Source organism: Martes martes (genome assembly GCF_963455335.1).
Source record: "Martes martes genome assembly, contig: SUPER_18_unloc_1, whole genome shotgun sequence".
NCBI lineage: Eukaryota > Metazoa > Chordata > Mammalia > Carnivora > Mustelidae > Martes > Martes martes.
Genome location: NW_027666704.1, coordinates 1,326,623 through 1,349,125, shown reverse-complemented (window position 1 = coordinate 1,349,125; position 22,503 = coordinate 1,326,623). Strand labels below are relative to the sequence as shown.

The following is a 22,503-nucleotide window of genomic DNA, read 5'->3' as shown; positions in this document are numbered from 1 at the left end:
TTTTCTCATGGGCTTTTCCTTTAACCACCACTCCCATACCCTCAGCCCACCCTTTGGCCAAATATATCTGACCCTGTCTCCCCTATAGATCCTGTCAGCACCTGCTGCTGACATGTTCCTTAGCCAGACTAAACCCCTGCTTTGTGACCTGATCCCAGCCACAGTCAGGAGCCTGCCCATGAGTTCATGCTGTAGCAGTGCGCAGACTGACCAAACTGACGCCACACCTCCTGTCTTAGTGTACGCCGCTCTCCTGCCTGCCTGGCTAGCTCCCACAGAACATTAGGAGCTCTCCTTGGGCCTCATTGCCTGCCAGCGTCTTTCCCAAACATCAGCACCTCTGCTCAGTTTTCACGTACTTTTATTTTTTTAATATTATTTTTTAAAAAAATTTAAGATTTTATTAGAGCATGTGCAAGACCATGTGTGTGCACAAGCAGGGGTATAGCAGGAGAAGGGAACCCAGTGAGGGGCTTGATCCCAGGACCCTGGGATCATGACCTGAGCCGAAAGCAAACACTTAACCAGCTGAGCCACCCAGGTGCTCCTTCATAATTTTTTTTTTTTTTTAAGATTGATTTATTTATCTTACAGGGAGAGAGAGCACAGTGGGGAGGGCAGGGGGAAGAGAGAGAATTTCAAGCATACTCCCTGCTGAGCATAGAACCCCACATAGGTCCAGGACCCTGAGATCATGAGCTGAGCCAAAATCAAAGGTCGGATGCTTAACCAGCTGAGCCACCCAGGCGCCCTGGTTTTTATTTTAAAAATACGGATGAACAGGGGCACGTGGGTGGCTCAGTTGGTTAAGCGACTGCCTTTGGCTCCAGTCATGATCCTAAAGTTTCGGGATCGAGCCCCGCATCGGGCTCCCAGCTTCATGGGGAGTCTGCTTCTCCCTCTGACCTTCTCCCCTCTCATGCTCTCTCTCACTGTCTCTAATAAATGCATAAAATCTTTTTTTTTAAAATACTGATTAACAGAAATAAGCCAGTGTATTTCTACATCATGGCATTTATTACTAACATTTGGATATGTGTTTTACAGACATGGGTTCATGCTATTTATGTTTTATTTAAAACATTGATCTTTCCATGTCACTGTGTAAATTTTTTTTTTTTTTTTTTTTTTTTGTGGAATTGTTTCCATTTAGTCAATCTCATATGGTTGGCTATCCACCAGTACCATCGATATACTCTGTGTAACATGTATCATGAAGTTTAGCCTTTTTGGTCTGACAATGTTCAAACCAAGTGGTGGAAGGAATAGTTTAGTGAGCACGCATATGCGCAGATGCATGCACATGCCTGTCTCCTGGCTGCCAGTTGCTAACTTTGTGCTGTTTCCGCTGTTTTTCTTTTGCTGAACCTCTGAAAGTTAGCCGGAGACATCTTGTTGCTTTACCTCAGAATGTCAGGGTGTCTCTGTCCCCCGAGAATAAGGTGTGCTCCACAATCCTGTCATTAGACCTGAGAAATAGGACTTGCTATGTCACCTACATACGGTCCAGTTCTCGAAACATTTTCCCCTGGCCCTTTCGTATCCCATGAAGTTGACATACCTCTGGTCCCTTTTAATTTAGAATAGTTAGTTGTACTGGTCTTTTCCCCCGTGACACATGTTTTTAAAGTCCCACCTTCTAGATTCATTTCCTTGTGATCAGATTCAGGTTAAATGATCCCAGGCAAACCCGGAGGTAGACATCCCTTTCAGCCCATCAGATCGGGAGCAGCGGGGCTTGCTGCATTACTGCTCTTGCCGTGTAGGACGCAGCACGTGGACGTGAAGTCTCCCCTACACACCGTGAGCTTTTGGAGAGTGGAGATGTGTGCTCAGGCCCTGCCTCGCAGTGTGCCTGGTCCGTGGTGGGCGTAGAATGGTTTCATGGAGTGAATGCATGCGCTTGCTGTTGGGGGGACACAGAAGAGCGAAGAGTGATGGGGAAGAACTGGAGACAGGGCAGGAAGCCGGTCAGGACTGGCCTCACAGCCACCCTGGCAGCAAGGGAATGGTCTACCACAGATCCTCAAAGGCATTTGCAGGAGGCTATTAAATCCAAATGCACAAGGACGCCTGGGTGGCTCAGTCGGTTAAGCGTCTGCCTTCGGCTCAGGTCATAATCTTGTGGTCCTGGGATCGAACCCTGGGTTGGGCTCCACGCTCAGCACAGAGTCTGCTTCTCCCTCTCTCCCTACTCATGCTTGCTCTCAAATAAAATCTTACCAAAAAAACAAATGCACACAATCTCATTTATTCTGTTTTAATTCACACACCCTCTGGAATGCTACCCTGGGCCAGTTCACTGCCTACCTGTGTTGACACACGAGTCCGTCAAAGATTTTTCCAGCAAATTCTTAGAGTAAAAGATCTTTGCAGCTGCTTAACATCCAGATCCTAAAGTAGCATCATCAGCAAATTATCTGTGTGTACTCAGTGACTTTTCCCCCTTATTCTGGCTCCTCTGAGACTTTCCCAGCTACAGAGGACATGAATGGGTATCCCTGCCAGGTGTGTGGTTAAGATGGCAGCAAAGTGGTCTATATAGTGCCAGCGCCGCAGAACTGTGGGGCCTTCAGCAGAAACGAACACGGATGCATTTTTGGGCAAACTGTGCAGCTGCCAAGGGCTAAAAGATCCAGAACAGCTGACCCCGGATGTTAAACTGTGGTCCATCCCCATCAAAGGAGCCACCGCAGCCTGTTTTGTTCCCTCGTGGCTCCCCAGCACCCAGGAAGCACTCAAGCTATTTGCAGATTAGGTGCTGCTGTGCCAGATTAAGGATGCTCCTTATGCGCCAATATGGCACCTTCCAAGAACTTGTACAGTATTAAGATGTGTATATATAAGCTGCAGCGTAATGACAAGTGCTTCCTGTTACTGATGAAGGAGGTCTGTCTCATGTGCCTGGAGCTACAGAGCAGGAACTGGCAGCATCGGGCGTCCCCAGGAGGGAACCCAGGCCCGTCTCAACCCGCAGCCACAGGAGCCTCTGCCAGCTGAGTGTCCCTCACAGTCCCTGCACTTCGGTGTCACTACTTGCTACCTATCACAAGCCCTTGATTTCCTCCCTCCTACAAACTAGAAGTTTCGGTAAAAGTAAAGCAATTACTTTGACCGGTCTCCAAGCGAAAGCTCATCAGGAGCCAGGTAACTGGCTGCTTCCGCCCTCACACAGGACCTCACACAGTGCTGAGAACAAAAGGTGTGGTGCAGCTACTTACTGAAGGAGGACAAAGGGACCCAGGTCAAACTGACCTTCCAGGAGCCAAGAGAACTTTCTATCCTCCCAAAGGATTAAATTCTGTTAATTTGGAAAGAGATCCACAGGACAGGGAGGAAAAGCTGGTCACACATGCTGGTGCCAGCTACACAACTGATAAAACTTAAGACAAAAAGTCCTTTTTTCACTAATACTCACTCCTTATACTGAAGACAATGGGAGAGAAATTTCAGATACACTGCTAGAAAAGTCATTTTTCTTTATATGCATGAATACCAGTGACTAATCAGAAAATCTTTAAAATTATTAAGCAAAGTTAAGACTCGGGGTGCCTGGGTGGCTCAGTCAGATAAGCATCTGACTCTTGATCTTGGCTCAGGTCTTGATCTCAGGATGATGAGTTCAAGTCCTGCATTGGGCTCCACGCCCAACAGAAGCCTGCTTGATAAAATATTAAGCAAGTCAATATAAATAAGCACTTTATAGGCACTGAAAAACTGAAGACTAAGAAAAATGTTGGCTTTATAGATTTATTTTCAAAGGAAAAAACAGACAATTTAAATACAAGTCTAAACAGAATTACTCTGTCAAAGGCAGCAATAATGCCAAAACGCGTTCTCACTTCCAGACACTCGCCAGCATCTTCCAACTCTTCTCTCAGTGAAAAAAGGGGGTCTGGCAAAGACAAAGTTAGTTCAGTGTTTCTTTTTGGTGCACCAACTTTCAGTGATTTGATGTGCTCAATCTAGGGTAATCAAAGTTACAGACACTTAATACGATGTTTATTTTTAAAAAAGTCAACTGATCATAATACTAGAGCCTGAAAAACAGCCAATGTTTACTGACAGGCTTCTTTACATGTTCTGTGTTAAGTAGTCTGTACACACTACTGAATTTTACCTTCAGGAAAGCCTCAGGTAAGTCCTATCCTTATCCCCATTTTCCATCTGAGGAAACAGGCTTAGATGCTAGGCGGTCTGCCCAAGATCACCAGACTTACAGACCTGGACAGAGCTGAGAATAAAGCTGTCTGACTCCAGAGTCTAGCCTCTTAACCCAGGAGGCGTCTCTCGCCTCATTAAGGAGTCAGGCCATCTCAGCTTCCAGGACAGCAGGCTAGGCTGGCTTCCAAGGTGAAACCGAGGGCGGTAGGGGTCTCCGCTTTTAGGCTGCCCTGCTCAGTGTTTTGTACAAGACCGTTTTTGTGAGGAAGGCTGACAATCAAGGAAGTCCTGTCCAAGAATGAACTGTTCATGGCCTGTCTCAAGGAGAAAGATAATCACTAAGGCCAGCCCCCTCTGAGTGGCAGATAACCAGAGAGGACCTGTTTTACAACCAGTGAAAATCTGTCAAGGATTTCCAATGTTTGCATTTCTTCCCGGGTCTTCCTACTTTACTGAAGAACTACAGAGAGGTTAATTCTACGGGAAGACATCATTCTGTAAGTCAAATTATTTACCTGATATTTTATTCATATACATCCTTCTTATCTGCAATGTAATCTACAATTTCTTGTGGACACATTAACTTCTCCGCATCTGTATCAGGAATTTCAAACCCTAAAAGTAAAATGTAAGATGCTATGTAGAAAAACAAATACTTTAAAATTAAACGCATCTCACACTGCCATACCACCCACAAGACATCAAAATTTTTCAGCAACCCTCAGTCCCATTTAAGTTATGGGCCAGTTATGTTCTAGACAACAATTGTATCATATTGGGTGTAACAGCTGGTTCTTTTTTAAAAGCTGTATTTCATAGGATAGAAAATTCACCCATTTAAAGTATAAAACTCAGTGTTTTTTAGTGTATTCACAAGTTGTGCAACAATCACCATCACCTAATTCCAGAACATTTTCATGACCATGTTCCCATCCTACCTCTGATACCATCCCTCTAGAGAGCATAATCTGTGAGGAACTTTAACCATGTTCTGCTCTGTAGGATAGCAAAGAAGCCCCTTGGCTTTCATTCAGGCAACTTACTCAAAACTGAGCCATGGACCCTTAAAAGGTTTCTTGTGCACAACCGTCTGAGAAAGAAACAACCTGAGGGAGGCATGGTGGGAAACCAGGCCTATATGTGCATGTGTTTGTGTCCCGGGCACACCCAGTTACTTCTCTGGGCACGGCCATTCAGGGTGCTCAGGTGTGCTCAGCTTCTCCATAGGTGAGGTTCTGCCTTCATCTTGGAGTCCCCACCTAGAGCATCCAAATCCCACCCCCAGGCCTTTCCTGGTCACTCAGCCCTCGGCACCACACTGGGCACTCTGCTAGCCCCCATGTCAAGTACGTTCTAAGTGAGTGCACTGTCCCTGGTGTTGACTTCACCTGACAGTAAGCGCACTGGGGTGGGGGTGGGGGGCTCTTTCTATTTATATATTTGACTCAAATCCCAGTTGTGACCCCCGACATTTCTTCCGCCTAAATCAAGAATCACACTGTGCAGACCCCAAACGTAGCCTGTTACCAAATTCGTCCTCCATGGCCATGATAATTTCCACTTGGTCCAAACTGTCTAAGCCCAGGTCTTTCATAAAGTGGGAATTTACCGAGAGCTGCAAGAAAGGAACACCAAACACAAAACTCAGCCGGGACAGTATTTGCTTCTCAAGATAACAGGTATGATGTCACTTAAAAGTTATATAGAAGATGCTTACTGTAAAGAGGCCATATTTTAAATATGAAGTGATAATCAGCATCTTATGTTTAAGCTGTGCCAGCACATACTTGGTGCGCTTTGTTAACTTATTCAAGCTGGTTCTGGAATGCTTAACAATATACACAAAGCTAATGATGGATTTCACTTTATATATTTTGCTAAGATCTGTGATCACTGCTTGGGAAAACCATCCTGGGGATGTAATGTGCAACATGGTGACTACAGTCTTTTTTTTTTTTTTTTTTTTTTTTGGTGACTACAGTCTTAAGGCTAAGCTGCTGGAGAGTAATCTTAAAAATCTTCATCATAAGAAAAGAATTTCTGTGATTATGTGTGGTGATGGATGTTAACTAGACTTACTAAGATCAGTTCACAATTTTGGGATGGGGCAGGGAGAGAATCTTATACAGGCACCAAGCCTCGTGCAGAGCCAGACACGGGGCTCAATCTCACAACTCTGAGATCATGACCTGAGCTGGAATCAAGAGTCGGACACTTAACAGACTGAGCCACCCAGGCGTACAACGCCCCCTTTTCTCAACTCACATTATACAAATATCATTATGTTATATACCCGAAACTAATGTTATATGTCAATTAGACCTCAATAATAAAAACCCCACTATCCTACCTACACAGCAGACTGAATTATTAAAGAAGGAATTTGTTTATGTACTACTATGAGAAAAATGCCAGTGTTTAAGTTAAAAAAGCAAACATTGCAGAACAATGTTTACAGTATATTCTACCACTTGTGTGTCTTTTAAAAAGGGTAAGCAAGTGGGGGCACCTGGGTGGCTCAGTCAGTTAAACATCTGCCTTAATCAGGTCATGATCCCAGAGTCCTTCCTGCTCAGCAGGGAGTCTGCTTCTCCCTCTGCCCCTCCTCCTACCCCGCTTGTGCACACATTCCCTAATAAATCTTTAAAAATAAATAAAAAGGTAGGAGATGAAGGTCACATAGTACCTAAAATAAACACATACGTACATATGTGAGTACACTTCCTTGCATACGTATTGAGCATCTCTGGAAAGATACAGGAGAAGCTGTTCCACTGGCTGCCTCCCAGAAGGGGAACCGGGTGGCTGAGAGTCAGGGAGACCTTCTACCGAATATCCTTCTGGACCCTCTGAAGTCTGTACCATTGATTAAATACTCATTTAAAGGGGCACCTGGGTGGCTCAGTGGGTCAAAGCCTCTGCCTTCGGCTCAGGTCATGATCTCAGGGTCCTGGGATTGAGCCCCGCATCAGGCTCTCTGCTCAGCAGGGAGTCTGCTTCCCCCTTCTCTCTCTCTGCCTGCCTCTCTGCCTACTTGTGATCTCTCTCTGTCAAATAAATAAATAAAATCTTTAAAAATAAATAAATAAATACTCATTTAAAGAAAGAACATTAAGCTACATCAATTACCTTTTCTGGGTCAATCTTGTCATAAAGTTTCAATACATAAAGAACACGGTCCTTGATCCCCTCTAACGTCAGAGGGGGTGCATCGCTATACTGGCGGCACAGCTGTGTGAGCGGAACCTAGAACAAGGGAAGGAAGGAAGAGCTGTTGAACCCAAGATGCCTCTAGGTCAGCGCACCAGCTTACAGGAACCTTTCAGAGCTTTTAGTGCTTCCGAGAACCACCTCCTCTGATTTCCAGCTGGGACCATTAGGCCACCTAGGGTCACCACACTGGGTATTTTCAGAAGTCCCAGCAGTCCAGCAGCATAAAAACGGGCCTCCCCTCCCCTCAGAGCCTGGCTCGGCCCCCCATGGGGCCTGCGTCCCGCACTCTGGCCACTCCACTAGCTCTGGGAGGAGCTGCCACTAAAATCGTGCAGGGTCTGCAGAGGAGTGTGTCTTCTTGCGGCACCTTCTGCGGCGCCGGGCTGCCCTGTAAGGCCCTGTCACCTTCGATCGTCAGCACACTGGAGTCAAAATGGCCCACCTGGAAAGGGCTGTCATGGTAAACAGAGGCAGCTCCCTGGAGGAGCACACGAGGGAAGGTCTAATATGGCCCCTGACCTCAGCCAGCGTGAAAGAGCCGGCTACCAACCCGCACAGCCCTCATGGTCCAACTGTTTCCCTGCAGGAGAGGCTTGTTGTATGGCCACCAGCAAAACCGTGAGCTTTTCTGATTTTTGCCGTGATGGGAATAGTATCTCACATGTCTGTGATACCAGCCTACTTGATAATCAGCTAGGTATTAGGCTGCTGGCTGGATTCTTTCATCAAATACAGAAGGAACTCCAACTTACAGCTCAGCAGGTATAATGCCGTGGAAGATACAATGCAGGACAAGAGGAAAACAAAGCAGCTGCCTGACAGTTCCGCTCACTGTGGAAGTCCCTAATGTGAACTGGTGTGTTTACCTTTTAACGTTCACTTGAGTTCTTAAGTAAGTTAATTTGGAGTTCTTACAGCGTTTCTCCTTAGAAAGTGGGTTTGCGTGTTGGCGCTCAGGTCCCTGACCGAGGCCTATGAAAATCATGACACTGCCAAATCAACCAAACCTGTATACGCTGCTAAGAAGTATTTATCTTGAAAAAAAAAAAAAAATTCAAGTATTGAAATCAGGCTTCATCAGCAAGCTATAAAGAGATTAGATGAGGAGCTTTATGGATATTCTAAAGGTATTTCTAAGTGCTTTCAGAGTTTAAGAGCACTGGTCCTTTTCGGTCTCAGTGTATGCAGTGTCCTTTCCTTTCCCACTGCAGTGTGGGTTATGGAGACCTCTGCTGGGGGAACATCTCCAGGCCTCCTTCTCCACAATCACTGTAAGTCTTCCAGCCACAAATAAGATGAAGATGCAAAAAGGGAAAGAGGGAGGAGCAATGAGTTAAGGGGTGATGACAAGAGAGAAGTTTGAGGGGGAAGGATCTGACAGAGGCCTTGTCTGTGTGCACATCAAGAAGTGGTATGAGCAGGGATTACTGCTGAGGAGAAAGAGAAAATGGGGGCTTCACTGCAAAGCCCAGGGGGAAGGATGAGGCTCGGGAGGGGACATGGTACATAACTACCCAAGGGGCCCATTAGGGGTCAGGACCATCCCCAGCCACACCAGCAAGTGCCCACACTTAGGCCACTGGACACCACATGGAAAAATTGAAGGTCTCCACCTGGAGAGCACAGGCCAGTCCGAAGTGTTGGAGGGGCGGGGGCTACAGTGGGCTCAGCATGGAGCAGGCAGGTCCAGTGGGTGACAGCTCAGTCCAAATAAGACTGCCTACACCTGTACCCTGGCACTAACTTTCTTAGTAGCTGTTTGGCCTGGGGCAAGTTACTTAACCCTCCAACGCCACTTTCCTTACTTGTGAAATGGGGATAAGCCACAGTACAAAGCTCCCAGCACCGCTGTGAGGCATCACTGAGGGAATGTGAAAGGCTCAGGACACTGCCAGGCACACCCACAGTGAGTGCTACTGAGCACTGTGTGGGAAGGCTGGGGTCTGAGACTGGCGGCAATGTGGCCCCAGAGTACTTGATCCTACTCCTTCCCTCTTGAGCCTCCCCTTCTGGTCTCTTTAGGGACTTCTTATCAGTCAGACTATGGCGCTGTGCTGGGCACTTTACAAACCACTGCCTCCTTTAGTTCTGACATCAGTCCCATTTTACAAACAGGAAATGGAGACAGAGAAAGGCATCCCGCCCCTGGCCTCCCACCTTGGTCTTTGGGGAGGGCCTTACTGCCTCCTTCCTGCTCGATCTCAGCTGTTACAAAAAAGAGGAGGCACAGAACAGGCAAGCAGCTCAGCAGTGTCCCCGAGAGCCAACAATATTTCTGGTGTTGTCTTCCCCCCGGAGATCTACACTTAACAATTCTATGTGACACAAGTCACTTCCCACAGCTGTAGGAGAGGGCACTGCGTGCAGGAAAGAATGACTTCCCTCTAGACTAGGAGAAACCAATAACCTGGTTCATCCATCAGAATTCATCTGTCTCCACTCAGTACATCTCTAAGGGAAACTGAGGAACCTCAGTTTAAAGCTTAGGAGAGCACTTCACCGGCCAGCTCCGCCACCTGCCCCCTGGGCTGCTCCCCCTGGGAGCAGACACCTCCACGTCAGTTTGGAAATACACTCCCTACCTGTCTTCCAAAACGCCTGCTCAAAGACCTCTATTTCTCGTCGACCACCTGGTGCTCTGGCCAGAGACCTGAGAGCCCACCTCCACTCTTCTGTCTCACCATCACGTTTACTGGGCCACCCAGCCTGGCTGACTGGGAGGAAAGATCTCACTCAACAAACCTTGTTTCATGTTCACTCCCTGCAGCTTAAACAGAACATCCACGTTCCTCAGTGCCCTTCACAACATGCCTGCGTCTTTACCTCGACTCGGGTCTCTCCATTCCACAGACACCCTGAGGGTCAGCCGTAAGAGTGCCAGGCTGGCCTCTGCACGTGCTGTCACACCCTGCTCTGAGTGCGTGAGGAACTGCTACCTCTGGGATTGTGCTCACCGGGAGCGCTCGTTAGGTCCCTCTTCTGTGCTGTAAGCACACCTGTCCTTACCACTGGCTATGTCTTGTCTTCACACACAGGACTGTCTCAGCAGCCTGCGAACTCTGCCTCATGTGCCAAACACTGTGCTGTGGGTTGGAACTACAAAGAAAAATGAAACATGACCGCTACCCTCAGAGAAGCTTATGGTCTAATGGGAAAGATCAAGCCAAACAGATTATTTAAGTTGTAATAAAAATGTGGGAGGAGAGGCACCGGGGTGGCTCAGTTGGTTAAGCGTCTGCCTTTGGCTCGGGCCGTGATCCCAGGGTCCTGGGATCGAGCCTCGTGGACGGCTCCCTGCTCAGCTGGGAGTCTGCTTCTCCATCTCCCTTTGCATGTCCCCAAACTCATGTGCTCTCTCTCAATAAATTAAAAAATCTTAAAAAAAAATGTGGCAAGAGCCATGACAGACATATTTGTAGGCTGCTTCCTGTACAAGAGCTGTCATTCAGTCCCTGACAAGCAAGGAAGAGATACCAAACTTGGAGTTAGCCTTGGAAGGACAACGACATTCAAGGAGGAAAGACCAGGCCAAGAAAATGAGGCATGGGACTCATTGTGGGTCTGTGTGGGAAGAAATGAGTTCATGTTGCTAGAGATCGAAGGTTAAGGTGGGACACAGGCTCTGAGGTTCAAGAGGCCCAGTGCTGCAGACACTTGAAAAAGACAAAACAGCTGAACTCTGCCTGCACAAGCATTTTGCTTTCATCTGGGTACTGTGCCCCACAGAACTCTTAGGAAGTCCTCTCTGTGCTCTGGCTTTGAGACAGTTCAGATCTGTGCCCTGCCTGGATCAAGTACAAGACTTTCAGGTTCCATTCTAGGCCACTACCCTTTTTTCTTACCTCTACTTTATACCGTCTCATATTTTTATATCCAGGAGAACTGCTTTAGCTCCTTTTGGGAGGGAAAAGAGTTGGAATATAAATGAAGAACTAGCTGCCCAGCAAAGGGGATGGATCTGAGGAGAAAAAAATCTAACGGAATAGAACAGGTGCAGTGAGCAACAGTCCAGACGAAATGAGCAAGGCCTGGAGGTAGAAGTTTGGGGTAACTGGGAAACAGGGAAACAGAGTGAAGACACAGACAAGGAAGAGATTGTGGGTAAGAGATCTTTGGAATTTACCAGCATTTAAGGATTAGAAAGAAAGTGCCAAAGGGCAGGAACAGAGAGGTAAAGAACCAACCAAGACAAACAGTATAAACAGCCTTGGGAACACAGCAGCAGGGAATAAGCTGGCAAGTTTAACATGAGGCTGCAGTGTCCAATGAGATATTAACTCGTATCTTTCCTTTATATGTATCTCCGTACCCTTCAACACCTAAAATAAGGCCTGGCACATAGCCTGTCCCTCGGTTTCTTTGAATGAACAATTATTGACTCTCTCTTCAATCAGCAAAGGATTTAAATGGGAAAATGTAGTCAAAACCACTTTATAAATATAAATAAAATGGTTCTTCTGCTGTATATGAACCAAGGAGAGGTAGTGGTAACATCTCTGAGCACCCTGCTATTCAAGGCATGGTCCAAGGACCAGCAGCAACAGAATCTTCTGGGAGCCCATTGGAAGTGAAGCCTCTTGGGCTCCTTCCCAAGGGATCTGTAACAACTAAGTCTGAGAATCAGTGCTCTTTGAAGAAGGACAATCACTTTGCATTTTAGCCTACTGTGGAAATCAGTCTCAGGAACAAAATACTTAGCAACTCTACATAATGCCCTTTTAAGACTTAATTTCAGGGTGACACTGTTAACCTTTTGATTCAGGCAATGGGGCCAATGCCCTATGAATTAATCTATTACATGGTCAGTAAATCTCAACTCTAGCCACACAAAAGAATCACTTGGTGACTTTTAAAAACAGTCACCCAGGGGCGCCTGGGTGGCTCAGGGGTTTAAGCCTCTGCCTTCGGCTCGGGTCATGATCTCAGGGTCCTGGGATCGAGCCCCACATCCGGCTCTCTGCTCAGCAGGAGCCTGCTTCCCCTTCTCTCTGTCTGCCTAGCTCTGATTTCTCTCTGTCAAATAAATAAAATCTTTAAAAAAAAATTTTTTTTTTAAAAACAGTCACCCAGACCCCAACTCTGGAGATAATGACTGATTTGGCCTGGGCATCCTTATGTTTTATTCTAAAGGTATTCAATACTGAAATGCTAAAACCACTATCATATTAAGTTCACAGGTTTGGGGGTTTCTCAACCTGGCCTTGAGAGTTTATTCTACCTTAGGGCAGTACTTCTTGATCTTGGCCAAACCCTTTAGTCATGTGGCAAACTTAAATGAAAACACATGCCAGTGCCTCATCTCTGAGAAGTAAATCAAAAGGGGGGGGGGCAAGGGACTTTTGCCCCCCCTCCTTTAAGCTACTCAGGTGATTTGAATGTGCAGCTAGGGCTGAAAATCACTACCCTAACAAGAATTTGTTATGACAAAGGTGTCATCATACAGAAAGCCTAGATACTACTTTTTCCCTATCTTTACTTCCAGGAGGCCCGTAAACGGGCAAAAGGCATTACAGGGAGAAATCCTGGGCTCAGACTGCTCTGGAGAAGGTTGTAGGCCAGTGTGGCTTCCTTTTTGCACCCTGTCATCAGTTTTCCCCTAGAAAGCTATCACGGAATTTGTCGATATCACTACGACCAACTGGAACCAATATGGGGAAGTTTACAAGCACCCCAAATAGGTGCTCTCAAAACCTCACTGCACCTCCACGAAGTAGAGACTAGTACCCCCACTTTGCTGTTCAGACCGAGAGTGGCGAGGTCACGAGACTTGCCCAAAGTTTCTCAAAGTGGCTGCTAGCATTCGAACCCAGGGATGTTTCACTGTTAGGACTGCACTCCGGTCTGGGGTCAACCAAGCACCGTGAGGGACTGGGACGGGCGGAAAGCCAGATGTCGCCCGGTCACCCCCGCCGTGGCTCGCGTGGCCCCGCTGCCTGGCCCCTCCCCCGCACCACCCCGATCCCTGACCCCTGCCAAGCCCCAGCAAAGTCACCGCGAGTCACCTGCGCGAGCACCGAGGTTGTCTGCGGAGCCCCAGGCCTCGTCCGCGCCCCCGCGGGGCACAGGGTGATGCTGAGCGGCCGGGCTGCGGCCAGCGTGGGAATCCGGGGCAGCGGCGCGAAGGCCGCGGGCAGTCGGCGGACACAAGCGGAAAGGACACGAGCCGCCATGGCTACGCCGACCCAAGATGCACTGCGCCGCGCCCTCCAGCCCAGTTTCCTCTCCGCTACGCGTACTGGACGCACAGAGCGGCGCAGGCGGACGCCAATGGCCGTAGCGGCCCCTAGCGGCTCCTGGCGGTACTGCTCCCCTGGGTGCGCGGCCCCGCCATCCAGGGCCAGAGGCAAAAGGCTGCTAGGGCCAGAACCTCGCTCCTCCGGTCTTTCCCTAAATACTAATGATTGACACAAGAAAGGAAATTATTTTTATATATTCTCTAAATGTTCTGGTATACATTTGTTTAGAAGTTTTGACGCTGCAATTATTCCATAGGTATTAAAATTATATAGGTATAAAATTATATATAAAACTATATATATAATTATATAGGTATAAAATTATATATAAAATTACCGAAAAAACATAAATAAATTTTAAAATATAAGTAAATAAAAATAAAATAGACTGCATAGTACCATCCCACTGCTGTTAAGTTATTTCTATTTATGCATTCATTAAGAACTTGAGTACCTGTTGGGGGCGCCTGGGTGGCTCAGTGGGTTAAACCTCTGCGTTCAGCTCAGGTCATGATCTCAGGGTGCTAGGACAGAGCCCTGCGTCCGTCTCTCTGCTCCGCAGGAAGACTGCTTCCCCTCTCTCTGCCTGCCTTTCTGCCTACTTGTGATCTCTCTCTCTGTCAAATAAATAAATAAAATCTTAAAAAAAAAAAAAAAAAGAACTTGAGTACACCCTGTTGTGTGCTGGTAGTTATGTGCCTATTGCTACAGCAGTGGGCAAGCCAGGCAGTCTATTCTCATAGAGTTTACATTCTAGTGGGAAGATAGAAAATAAATAAAAATAAACACCTCCCCTAAGACAAACAAAAAATTCAGGGAAGTAGTGATAAGCACAATGAAGAACAGTAGAGAGCAGGATAGTGAGGGAGTACTGCAGGTGCGCTATTTTAGAAAGGGTGGGCCCTGAAGGCCTCTTAGGAGGTAATATCTGACCTAAGACTTTCATCAGTCTGGGGGAGGGAACACAGAGGCTCAGGAATCACCCTGCTGCTGGTGATGCCAAACAGAGTGTTCCCAGCAGTGCAAACAGTTGACACCAGGCTTCTCTAGCATCCTGATTCCATCACCATCACTTTACTGCCTATTAATCAGTTGGAAGCATAATTGTATCCTGTCTTTGAGAATGGTCAGTGAATAAATGGCCCAGCTCCATTTTGGGTGGCAACCTTCTACTTCTGCAGAAAGCCGACACCAGAAAATCTGATCGGAGGACAAGGATCAGGGCCCATTAGATGGGTTCAAGCCACCAGTGACACACCAACCTCTGATGCTCCTTCCTGGTCAAACTTTGGGCCAAACCCATGGGACAGATGTGGGATGTGACCATGCAGCATTAACAGCACAGGGAGCATGGAAGAGCCTGACTGACTACTGAGCCCCAAGTTGCAACCCTCTCTTCCCACGACCTATCTGTATTTCTGTGTTACACTGAATCCTTTTGTCAAAATTAGTAAGTCCCCTCTTATTTATTTATTTAAAATATTTAATTTATTTATTTGACAGAGAAAGAAATTACAAGTAGGCAGAGAGGCAGGCGGGGTTGGGGGGGAAGCAGGCTCCCTGCTGAGCAGAGAGCCAGATGTGGGGACTGATCCTATGACCCCGAGATCATGACCTGAGCAGAAGGCAGAGGCCCAACCCACTGAGCCACCCAGGCACCCCAGTCCCCTCTTATTTAAATGACATACTTTGAAAAAAATAAAATAAATGTCATATTTTGTTCCCCATGGTCCTCTTTGACCCACGCTTAACTTTAAAAACCCAAATTTTTTTTTTTTTAAGATTTTATTTATTTGACAGAGAGGGAGAGTACAAGTAGTGAGAGCGGCAGGTTGAGGAAGATGGAGAAGCAGACTCTCCGCTGAGCAGGGAACCTGATGCAGGACTGACTCCATCCCAGGACCCTGAGATCATGACATGAGCCGAAGGCAGCTGCTTAACTGAGCCACCTAGGCGCTCCTAAAAACCCAACTTTTCAGAATTGATGCACCCCAGAGGCTTTTATTCCCACCTGCATCCAGCCCCGGCCTCTTCTCTGGGCTTCAGAGTCCTTTATCCAACTGTCGATTACTAGATGATCTGTAAGCACTCAAATGAGTTGTCTTCCCCCTTGTGTGTTCTGTTTCAGCTGCTGAGACCATTACCCACTAAGCCAAAAATTTAAGACTCCTTCTACCTAAATCATGCATTCATTTAGCCTGCTCATATCTTTTCCTTCCTAAATCTCTCTCCCGGTCAGGTCTTTCTTTGCACAGACCCTGCTGCAGATGAGGCCCTTCTGGTCATCTTCATGCCTCTACTCTTGTCTACTAGAAATCCACTGTTGACTGTGTTGCTAGAGGGGGAGCTTATCCCTGAAGATCAAACCCTTCAGCAGTCCCTACGCCTGCTGAATAAAGTCCGAGTTTGTTAGCAGGCGTCACCAGCTCCCTGGCTACCTTTCTCGCTTCCTCACTCCATCCCCCACAACATGATCCATTCTCTTGCAACAGCGAGTTGTTTGTAGTTCATGCCCTCCTGTCCTTTCTGCCTGGAATATCCTTTGCTTCTGCTCTGACCTACTTACCCGGCAAGACTCAGCTAGTTATCATCATCCATGGAGCTTTTCTAGAACTTCCCCCTGTTGGGCTAACTGCCCATCCTTTGAGCACTGTAAACATACCCTCTAAATTTAAAACACAGTATTTATTGTTTTGTGTCACAGTCTCCCTCACTAGACTGTGTACTTTTTTTTTTAAGATTTATTTATTTGAGGGCCGCCTGGGTGGCTCAGTGGGTTAAGCCTCTGCCTTGGGCTCAGGTCATGATCTCAGGGTCCTGGATCTAGCCTCGCATCGGGCTGTCTGCTCAGCTGGGAGCCTGCTTCCCCCTCTCTCTCTGCCTGCCTCTCTGCATGCTTGTGATCTCTCTGTGTGTCAAATAAATAAAATCCTTAAAAAAAAAAAAAGACTTATTTATTTGAGAGAGAAAGAGTGTGCAAGCAGGGGTAAGGGAAGAGGGAGAGGTTAAGATCAATCGCTTAACTGACTGAGCCCCCAGGCGCCAGACTGTGTACTTCCGAAGGGCCACGGCCTCACAGCAAGCATTTTCGTACCTACTATTTCAAGTATGTGCTCAGTGTTTGTTCAACCGTTATTGAACTGGAATTACTGCTTACCTCTACTGTTTTCTTAACTCTTAAATCTTATAGATTATATGTTTCTCAGGATCCTTGGGTAAATGAAATTTTGTGAAAAGATCTCTATTATAACATGGAGGACATTAGGAGAAGGAAAGGGAAAGTGAATTGGGGGAAATCGGAGAGGGAGACTGTGGACTATAAGAAACAAACTGAGGGTTTTGGAGGGGAGGGGTGTGGGGGGATGGGTGAGGCTGGTGGTGGGTATTAAGGAGGGCACGTATTGCATGGAGCACTGGGTGTGGTGCATAAACAATGAATCCTGGAACATTAAAAAAAATAAAATAAAATAAAAAGAAAAGCTATTATCTATGTGCTAGCAAATAAAAGTATCTCATTTAGGCTAGAGATAGTGGGAACAGAACAAGTGTAAGAGAGAAAACTAAATCTTTTATGCACAGGTATCAAAGGGAAATCATGAAGTTAGGAAAATCCATACTAGTGAACATTGTAAAAAGGTGTCTTTAAAAAAGAAGAAACGGGGGGTCGCCTGGGTGGCTCAATGGGTTAAAGCCTCTGCCTTCGGCTCGGGTCATGGTCCCAGGGTCCTGGGATCGAGCCCCGCATCGGGCCCCTGCTCAGCAGGGAGCCTGCTTCTTCCTCTCTCTGCCTGCCTCTCTGCCTACTTGTGATCTCTGTCTGTCAAATAAATAAATAAAATCTTAAAAAAAAAAGAAGAAGAAGAAACAGGGACACCTGGGTGGCTCAGTCAGTTAAGTGCCTGCCTTTGGCTCAGGTCATGATCCCAGAGTCCTGGAATCAAACCCCGCATTAGGCTCCCTGTGCAGGGAGCCTGCTTCTCCCTCTGCCTACTGCTCCCCCTGCTTGTGCTCTCTCTCTCTCTGACAAATAAATAAAATCTTTAAAACAAAATAAAATAAAAGAGAAGTAACAGAGAGGCACCTTGGTGGCTCAGTTGGTTTAAGCATCTGACTTCGGCTAAGGTCATGATCCCAGCATCCTGGGATTGAGCCCCATCAACCCCTGCTTGTGCTCTCTCTCAAATAAATACATAAAATCATAAAAATAGAAAGAGAAGTAACAGATAATTATATGGATCATGAATATATACTCATTCAGTAAGAATGTTGAGCAAATAAATACTTATTGCATGGGACAAAATTTCCAATGACACCACTCAATTAAAACTGTAAGGATCTGTCTCTCTCAAATCAAGTAGGCAACGGTGAAGATGATGGGCTCAGGACATACAGCTGTGTTGACTCAAAGCAACTCTAGGGACACCCCAGGTGCTTGAGTCAAGGATGGGTGTGAGAATGTAAAAGCACAACGGCATTTCTAAACTGGCATTCCTTAACAGGCTTTATATTACCTTTAGTAGGTACGTAAAAATAAGGCATTACAAATAGCATAGAAAGTATATTGCACGTTAGTATCCTAAGTTAACTGAAATTTATTTATTATGCAAGCATCACTAAGTATTCTAGTTGTAAAATAACTAGTTCTAAAAATGATCATAAAAGGATAGGAAAAAATAAGCCAACCAGAATTATCAAAATAAATATTTATTAATATCTGCAGCTTTATGTACACCGTTAAAAGCAAATGTGTAGACGTGAGGAATTACAAAAATCAACCTAAAATCATTTCTCCCAAAGTAAATCTAAATGAACATTCAAGATCAGTGGTGCCACTACCATCAGAATAAAAAATATGTCTAAATGAATATAAGTAATTGTTTTAAATGTCTCCCAGATATTCTTTAATTACAACTCTAAAAAGTACTAACTGGTCAAAAAATCCAGAATGCTTTGTTTTCATCTTATTTTAGTAGTAGCGGTACACAAATATATTTCCATCTTTTTGTCCAGCCAGCAAATGGGAATCTGTACCTGACCATTTCACAAAAGACCAATGCTGATCAGAGACAGGTGGGAGGAGAGCAGTACAGTGACCCAGAAGTAAGTCCCAAATGGCAATTGTTCCAGAAGTCAATACTGCGGCTGCAAAATGATCTTTCACATCCCCCTCCAGGAACCTAGTATCAAGCAGAGAAGAGACCGTTCAAATCACTTATCGAAAGAATTTTTTTTTTCCTTAAGCCAAAAGCATGCTTCCCAAAGCAACCACAAGAACAAAATTCCATATAAATATGATGCCCATATTTGCTACCCCAGGACTGCTGGCAAGTGTGATGTCATTTTGGACACAATCATGTGTCCAGACCCTGTACCACCTGCACCCCACCTCACAGGAGCCTGCCTGCCTTCCAAATTCCATGCACCTCAGCATCTTTGCTCTTGCTCTCTCTTTCTTTTTTTCTTTTAAGCCTATTTATTTATTTATTTATTTGACACAGAGAGAGAGAGAGAGAGATATATCACAAGCAGGCGGGGTGGGGGGAAGCAGGCTCCCTGATGAGCAGAGAGCCCGACACAGGGCTCAATCCCAGGACCCTGAGACCATGACCCGAGCTGAAGGCAGAGGATTAACACAATGAGCCACCCAGGTGCCCCTCTCTGCCTTTTCTTTAGCAGATGTTAGCTTAGCATGCCTGGGATTTTGTCACCTCTGTAGAAAGGTCAGACCCAATCTCCTGTCTACATTAAGTGTACACACATACACGGTGCCCCATCACATTACCTGTTTTCACTGATGAGATTATCCTATTTCTATATTTGCTGAATCTCTCTCCTACCAAATGTAAACAACATAAAGCAGAAAGCTGGTTGTCTTTTTAAGACAAGGGCTCTGCAGTCAGTAGCCTGCGTTTGAATTCTAACAAAGAGTTGTGTGACCCCGGGCAAGTTCTTAACTTCATCAGTGAAACAGGAATATGGTAGCAGTTGATATAAAAAACTCAGCACCGGAAGTGCTTAACATAAATTAGTGGTTTTATTCCTCACTGCCATACCCTCTGCACCTGGAAGAGGGTCTGGGAAATGGTCAACCCTCAGGGAATATTTGGAGTGACCTGAATATTTTTTATCCTGGGCTCCCATCCACCCTGTGTGGCTGACTCCCCATGTTTCTTTTGAAATTCCAAAAAGTCCTCCCCGACAGTCTGCTCCAGCCCTCCACTGTCAGTAAGGGACCCCTCCATTCTTTGTGCTCCCAAACACTGCAAGCCTCATGGCATTTTGCACACTGAACAGTAGTCTCTAGTTTTCTATTTCCACGAGAGGAGAAACAGCAGGTGCCCTCTACAGAATCGGCACCAGATAGGTTCTAAGGCTTGCTAAGCGAATGGGCTTGGACAGCGATGAAGGAAATGCTTGATCAAAGTAGTTGTCTTCATCCTCAATTTCTGGGCCAGTGACTACGCTTCTCTCTTCAAATCCAAAGAAACAAGTTCGCTATGGAAGCACATATGGCAGATAATTATGAGGTTCCTGTTGAGCTAAGAACATTTGCAGATACGCCACTGCTGGCTACGTGCAGAGGGAGAGAGGCTGTCTTTGAGAACAGTGATCCAGCAGGCACTGCACAAGACCCAAAGAAACACAAAAACACATACTGTACCTATCAAGGTTCCTTATCTCTGTAAAATTGTTAAAGCTAGACTTTGTGATTTTGACTTACTAGATCTATTTTCAGTCTTTGCTGCTAATTTCAAACGTTGATAAAGGTGATCTCTGGGAATGACACGTTCAGATATTGCTGGGTTGGTCTAACAATACCAGCACTGCCAAGAGCTCTAGGTAGCCCAGAGAACCCCTGGGATGCCAATAACTGTATCACTGATAAGTAGATCTTCTCATCAGTCAACAGATATATAGAAGCTGCTTACATCATGGAGACTCAGTCTCTTTCCAAAGTAAAAGATGCCTTCCTAAAGTAACACTTAAAACTTTCTTAATTTAGGTTTTATGGAAAGGACATTTTTGTAGAGAACCAGTTACTGTTTGTATTCAAAATGGTTTTGTTATGGGAAAAAACAGGGTTTGGATATACATGAAATACCTATCCCACTCCATACTGTTGGGATTCAGAATGTAAGGAATCTGGGGTTTGACTCAGATCTACTAAGCTTTACACTTCTTTCTGCTTCTTAACATTCTTACGATGCTCTGCCACATTGCACGTTTTCCGTTCATCCAAGTGACACAAAGATGTCTGGTTTTTTTTGTATTTGCACAAGTGCTTTCCAAAACGTCACACTCAGTGAACAGCAGCACACACTTGCCTTCCAGCGTGCCCTTGAGGAAGACAGTAGAGCATCACACCCACACTGAGGCTTGTCTTAGGGTTAATCACGATCAGCTGAAACACAGGGCTTCCCAGCGGCTCACTCTCCTTGGCACAAGGATGGCTCAGAACAATGAACAGGAGCCCCTAATTTAAGAGAAAAATTAATAACCAAATAAATCAGCAAGAGGGAAAGAAAGTGTTGGCAGAGACAAAACCAAAGAATTACAAGAATAGTCAATATGCAGGATTTAATTGCTAGCTTATATTTTTCAGATTAAAAAAAAACTGTTGAGATTATCACCGAGCTGGACTTCTGGCATCTCTAAAACAGGGCTCACAGCCAGCCTTGCAGGTGGGAACCCAGCGGCCTCACTAACTTCCTCCACCTTAGATACAACCAATCTCACGCCATCCATTTGGGAAAACGCCGTCATAGGGAAAGAGGGCATAGAAACATGAAGAGGGAGTCCCCAAACTACAGATATTCATTGGTAACTTGGCTTTTGAAAACTCAGAACACATTTTCCCATAAAAAATGGGAAAGTGGTGACTAGATTTTTAGGGCAGTCTGTAGATAGCCTATTTGCACTCAAAGAGCAAGAGTGACCAAAGAAAGACACCACCATCTGTGGTTGTCTTTGTGGCAAAATGTGTTACAGACCTCTCCTGGCTTTCAATATGTATGGTGTGTGGACACATACATATCACACAGATACGTATGATACTGAAAGTAATTCTCTTTGGGGGGTAAAATAGAAAAAATTAATTACAGAACCATATTAGGATTAATAACATTCATTTCTACTTTCTACATTTCTAGAATGACTGAATTATTTATAATGAGAATGAATTACTTTTATAATTAGAGACCCGAGTCAAGAAAAGGCTAGATGCCATATACTTAACTAAGGATTGGCAAACAACGGCCCACAGGTCAAATCTGGCTCAGGGCTCATCTCTGTATGACCCATGAGCGAAGAATGGTTTCTGCATGTTGAAATGGTTAGAAAAAAGATAAATATTTTGCATGAAAAAATCATATGAAATTCAAGTTCAGGAATGTTTTATTGTCCGGAAAGGTTTACAGGGAACATGGGCACACCCAAGTGTTTTCATTTTGTCTATGGCAGACTTTGTGCCACAGCGGGCAGAGCAGGTGCAAGAGACCATGCGGCCTGCAGACCTGAAGATATTTACCTCCTGGTCTTTTTTTTTTTTAACCACCTGATCTCTTTTACAAAGTTTGTTGATTCCTACACTAAAATATTAGCTTATTTCCAGAGGCTGGCTTCATGGTGAACTTTTTATGTGCTATCTCATACATTTCTGTTAAATATTTCACTATCAGGTAGATATTAACATTGTAATAACAAAGATAGGAAGTCATTTTATTTTATATATTTTTTTTTAAAGATTTTTATTTATTTATTTGACAGAGAGAGATCACAAGTAGGCAGAGAGGCAGGCAGAGAGAGAGAGGAGGAAGCAGGCTCCCTGCGGAGCAGAGAGCCCGATGCGGGGCTCGATCCCAGGACCCTGGGATCATGACCTGAGCCGAAG

The 22,503-nt window shown here is 45.5% G+C and overlaps 2 protein-coding genes across 3 annotated transcripts in view; both read right to left on the bottom strand.

The window, feature by feature from the left end:
• Window positions 1-3,734: 3,734 nt before the first annotated feature.
• NDUFAB1 (NADH:ubiquinone oxidoreductase subunit AB1) lies at window positions 3,735-13,605 on the bottom strand. 2 transcript variants are annotated; one of them, XM_080831676.1, is made up of 5 exons: window positions 13,380-13,605; window positions 7,294-7,410; window positions 5,692-5,779; window positions 4,680-4,779; window positions 3,735-3,965 (listed from the first exon to the last, which is right to left on the bottom strand). In XM_080831676.1, the coding sequence occupies exons 1-4, from the start codon at window positions 13,545-13,547 to the stop codon at window positions 4,688-4,690; spliced, it is 465 nt and encodes a 154-aa protein (XP_080687802.1). In that variant the 5' UTR covers window positions 13,548-13,605; the 3' UTR covers window positions 3,735-3,965; window positions 4,680-4,687. The 2 variants fall into 2 exon arrangements, with proteins under 2 accessions (XP_080687802.1, XP_080687801.1); XM_080831675.1 differs by having other exon boundaries at window positions 3,735-3,895; window positions 13,380-13,596.
• A 4,696-nt stretch (window positions 13,606-18,301) lies between these two features.
• The window catches only part of PALB2 (partner and localizer of BRCA2), a gene marked incomplete at its 5' end in the record, with an annotated part of 28,426 nt that continues 24,224 nt past the window's right edge, over window positions 18,302-22,503 (bottom strand). The window contains 2 exons of the mRNA XM_080831690.1: window positions 18,302-18,790; window positions 20,939-21,087. Coding sequence (XP_080687816.1) covers window positions 18,580-18,790; window positions 20,939-21,087 — 360 coding nt within the window. The 3' untranslated portion in view covers window positions 18,302-18,579. The remainder of the gene's footprint in view (window positions 18,791-20,938; window positions 21,088-22,503) is intronic.

Bases quoted from the DNA above. Each gene is read 5' to 3' on its own strand.
- NDUFAB1 (XM_080831676.1), bottom strand. From the start codon at position 13,547: ATGGCGGCTCGTGTCCTTTCCGCTTGTGTCCGCCGACTGCCCGCGGCC. The intron at 5,780-7,293 runs GTAATTGATGTA...CCTTTCTTGCAG, and splicing joins ACAAGATTGACCCAGAAAAG to CTCTCGGTAAATTCCCACTT. The intron at 4,780-5,691 runs GTAACAGGCTAC...TTTTACTTTTAG, and splicing joins GGCCATGGAGGACGAATTTG to GGTTTGAAATTCCTGATACA.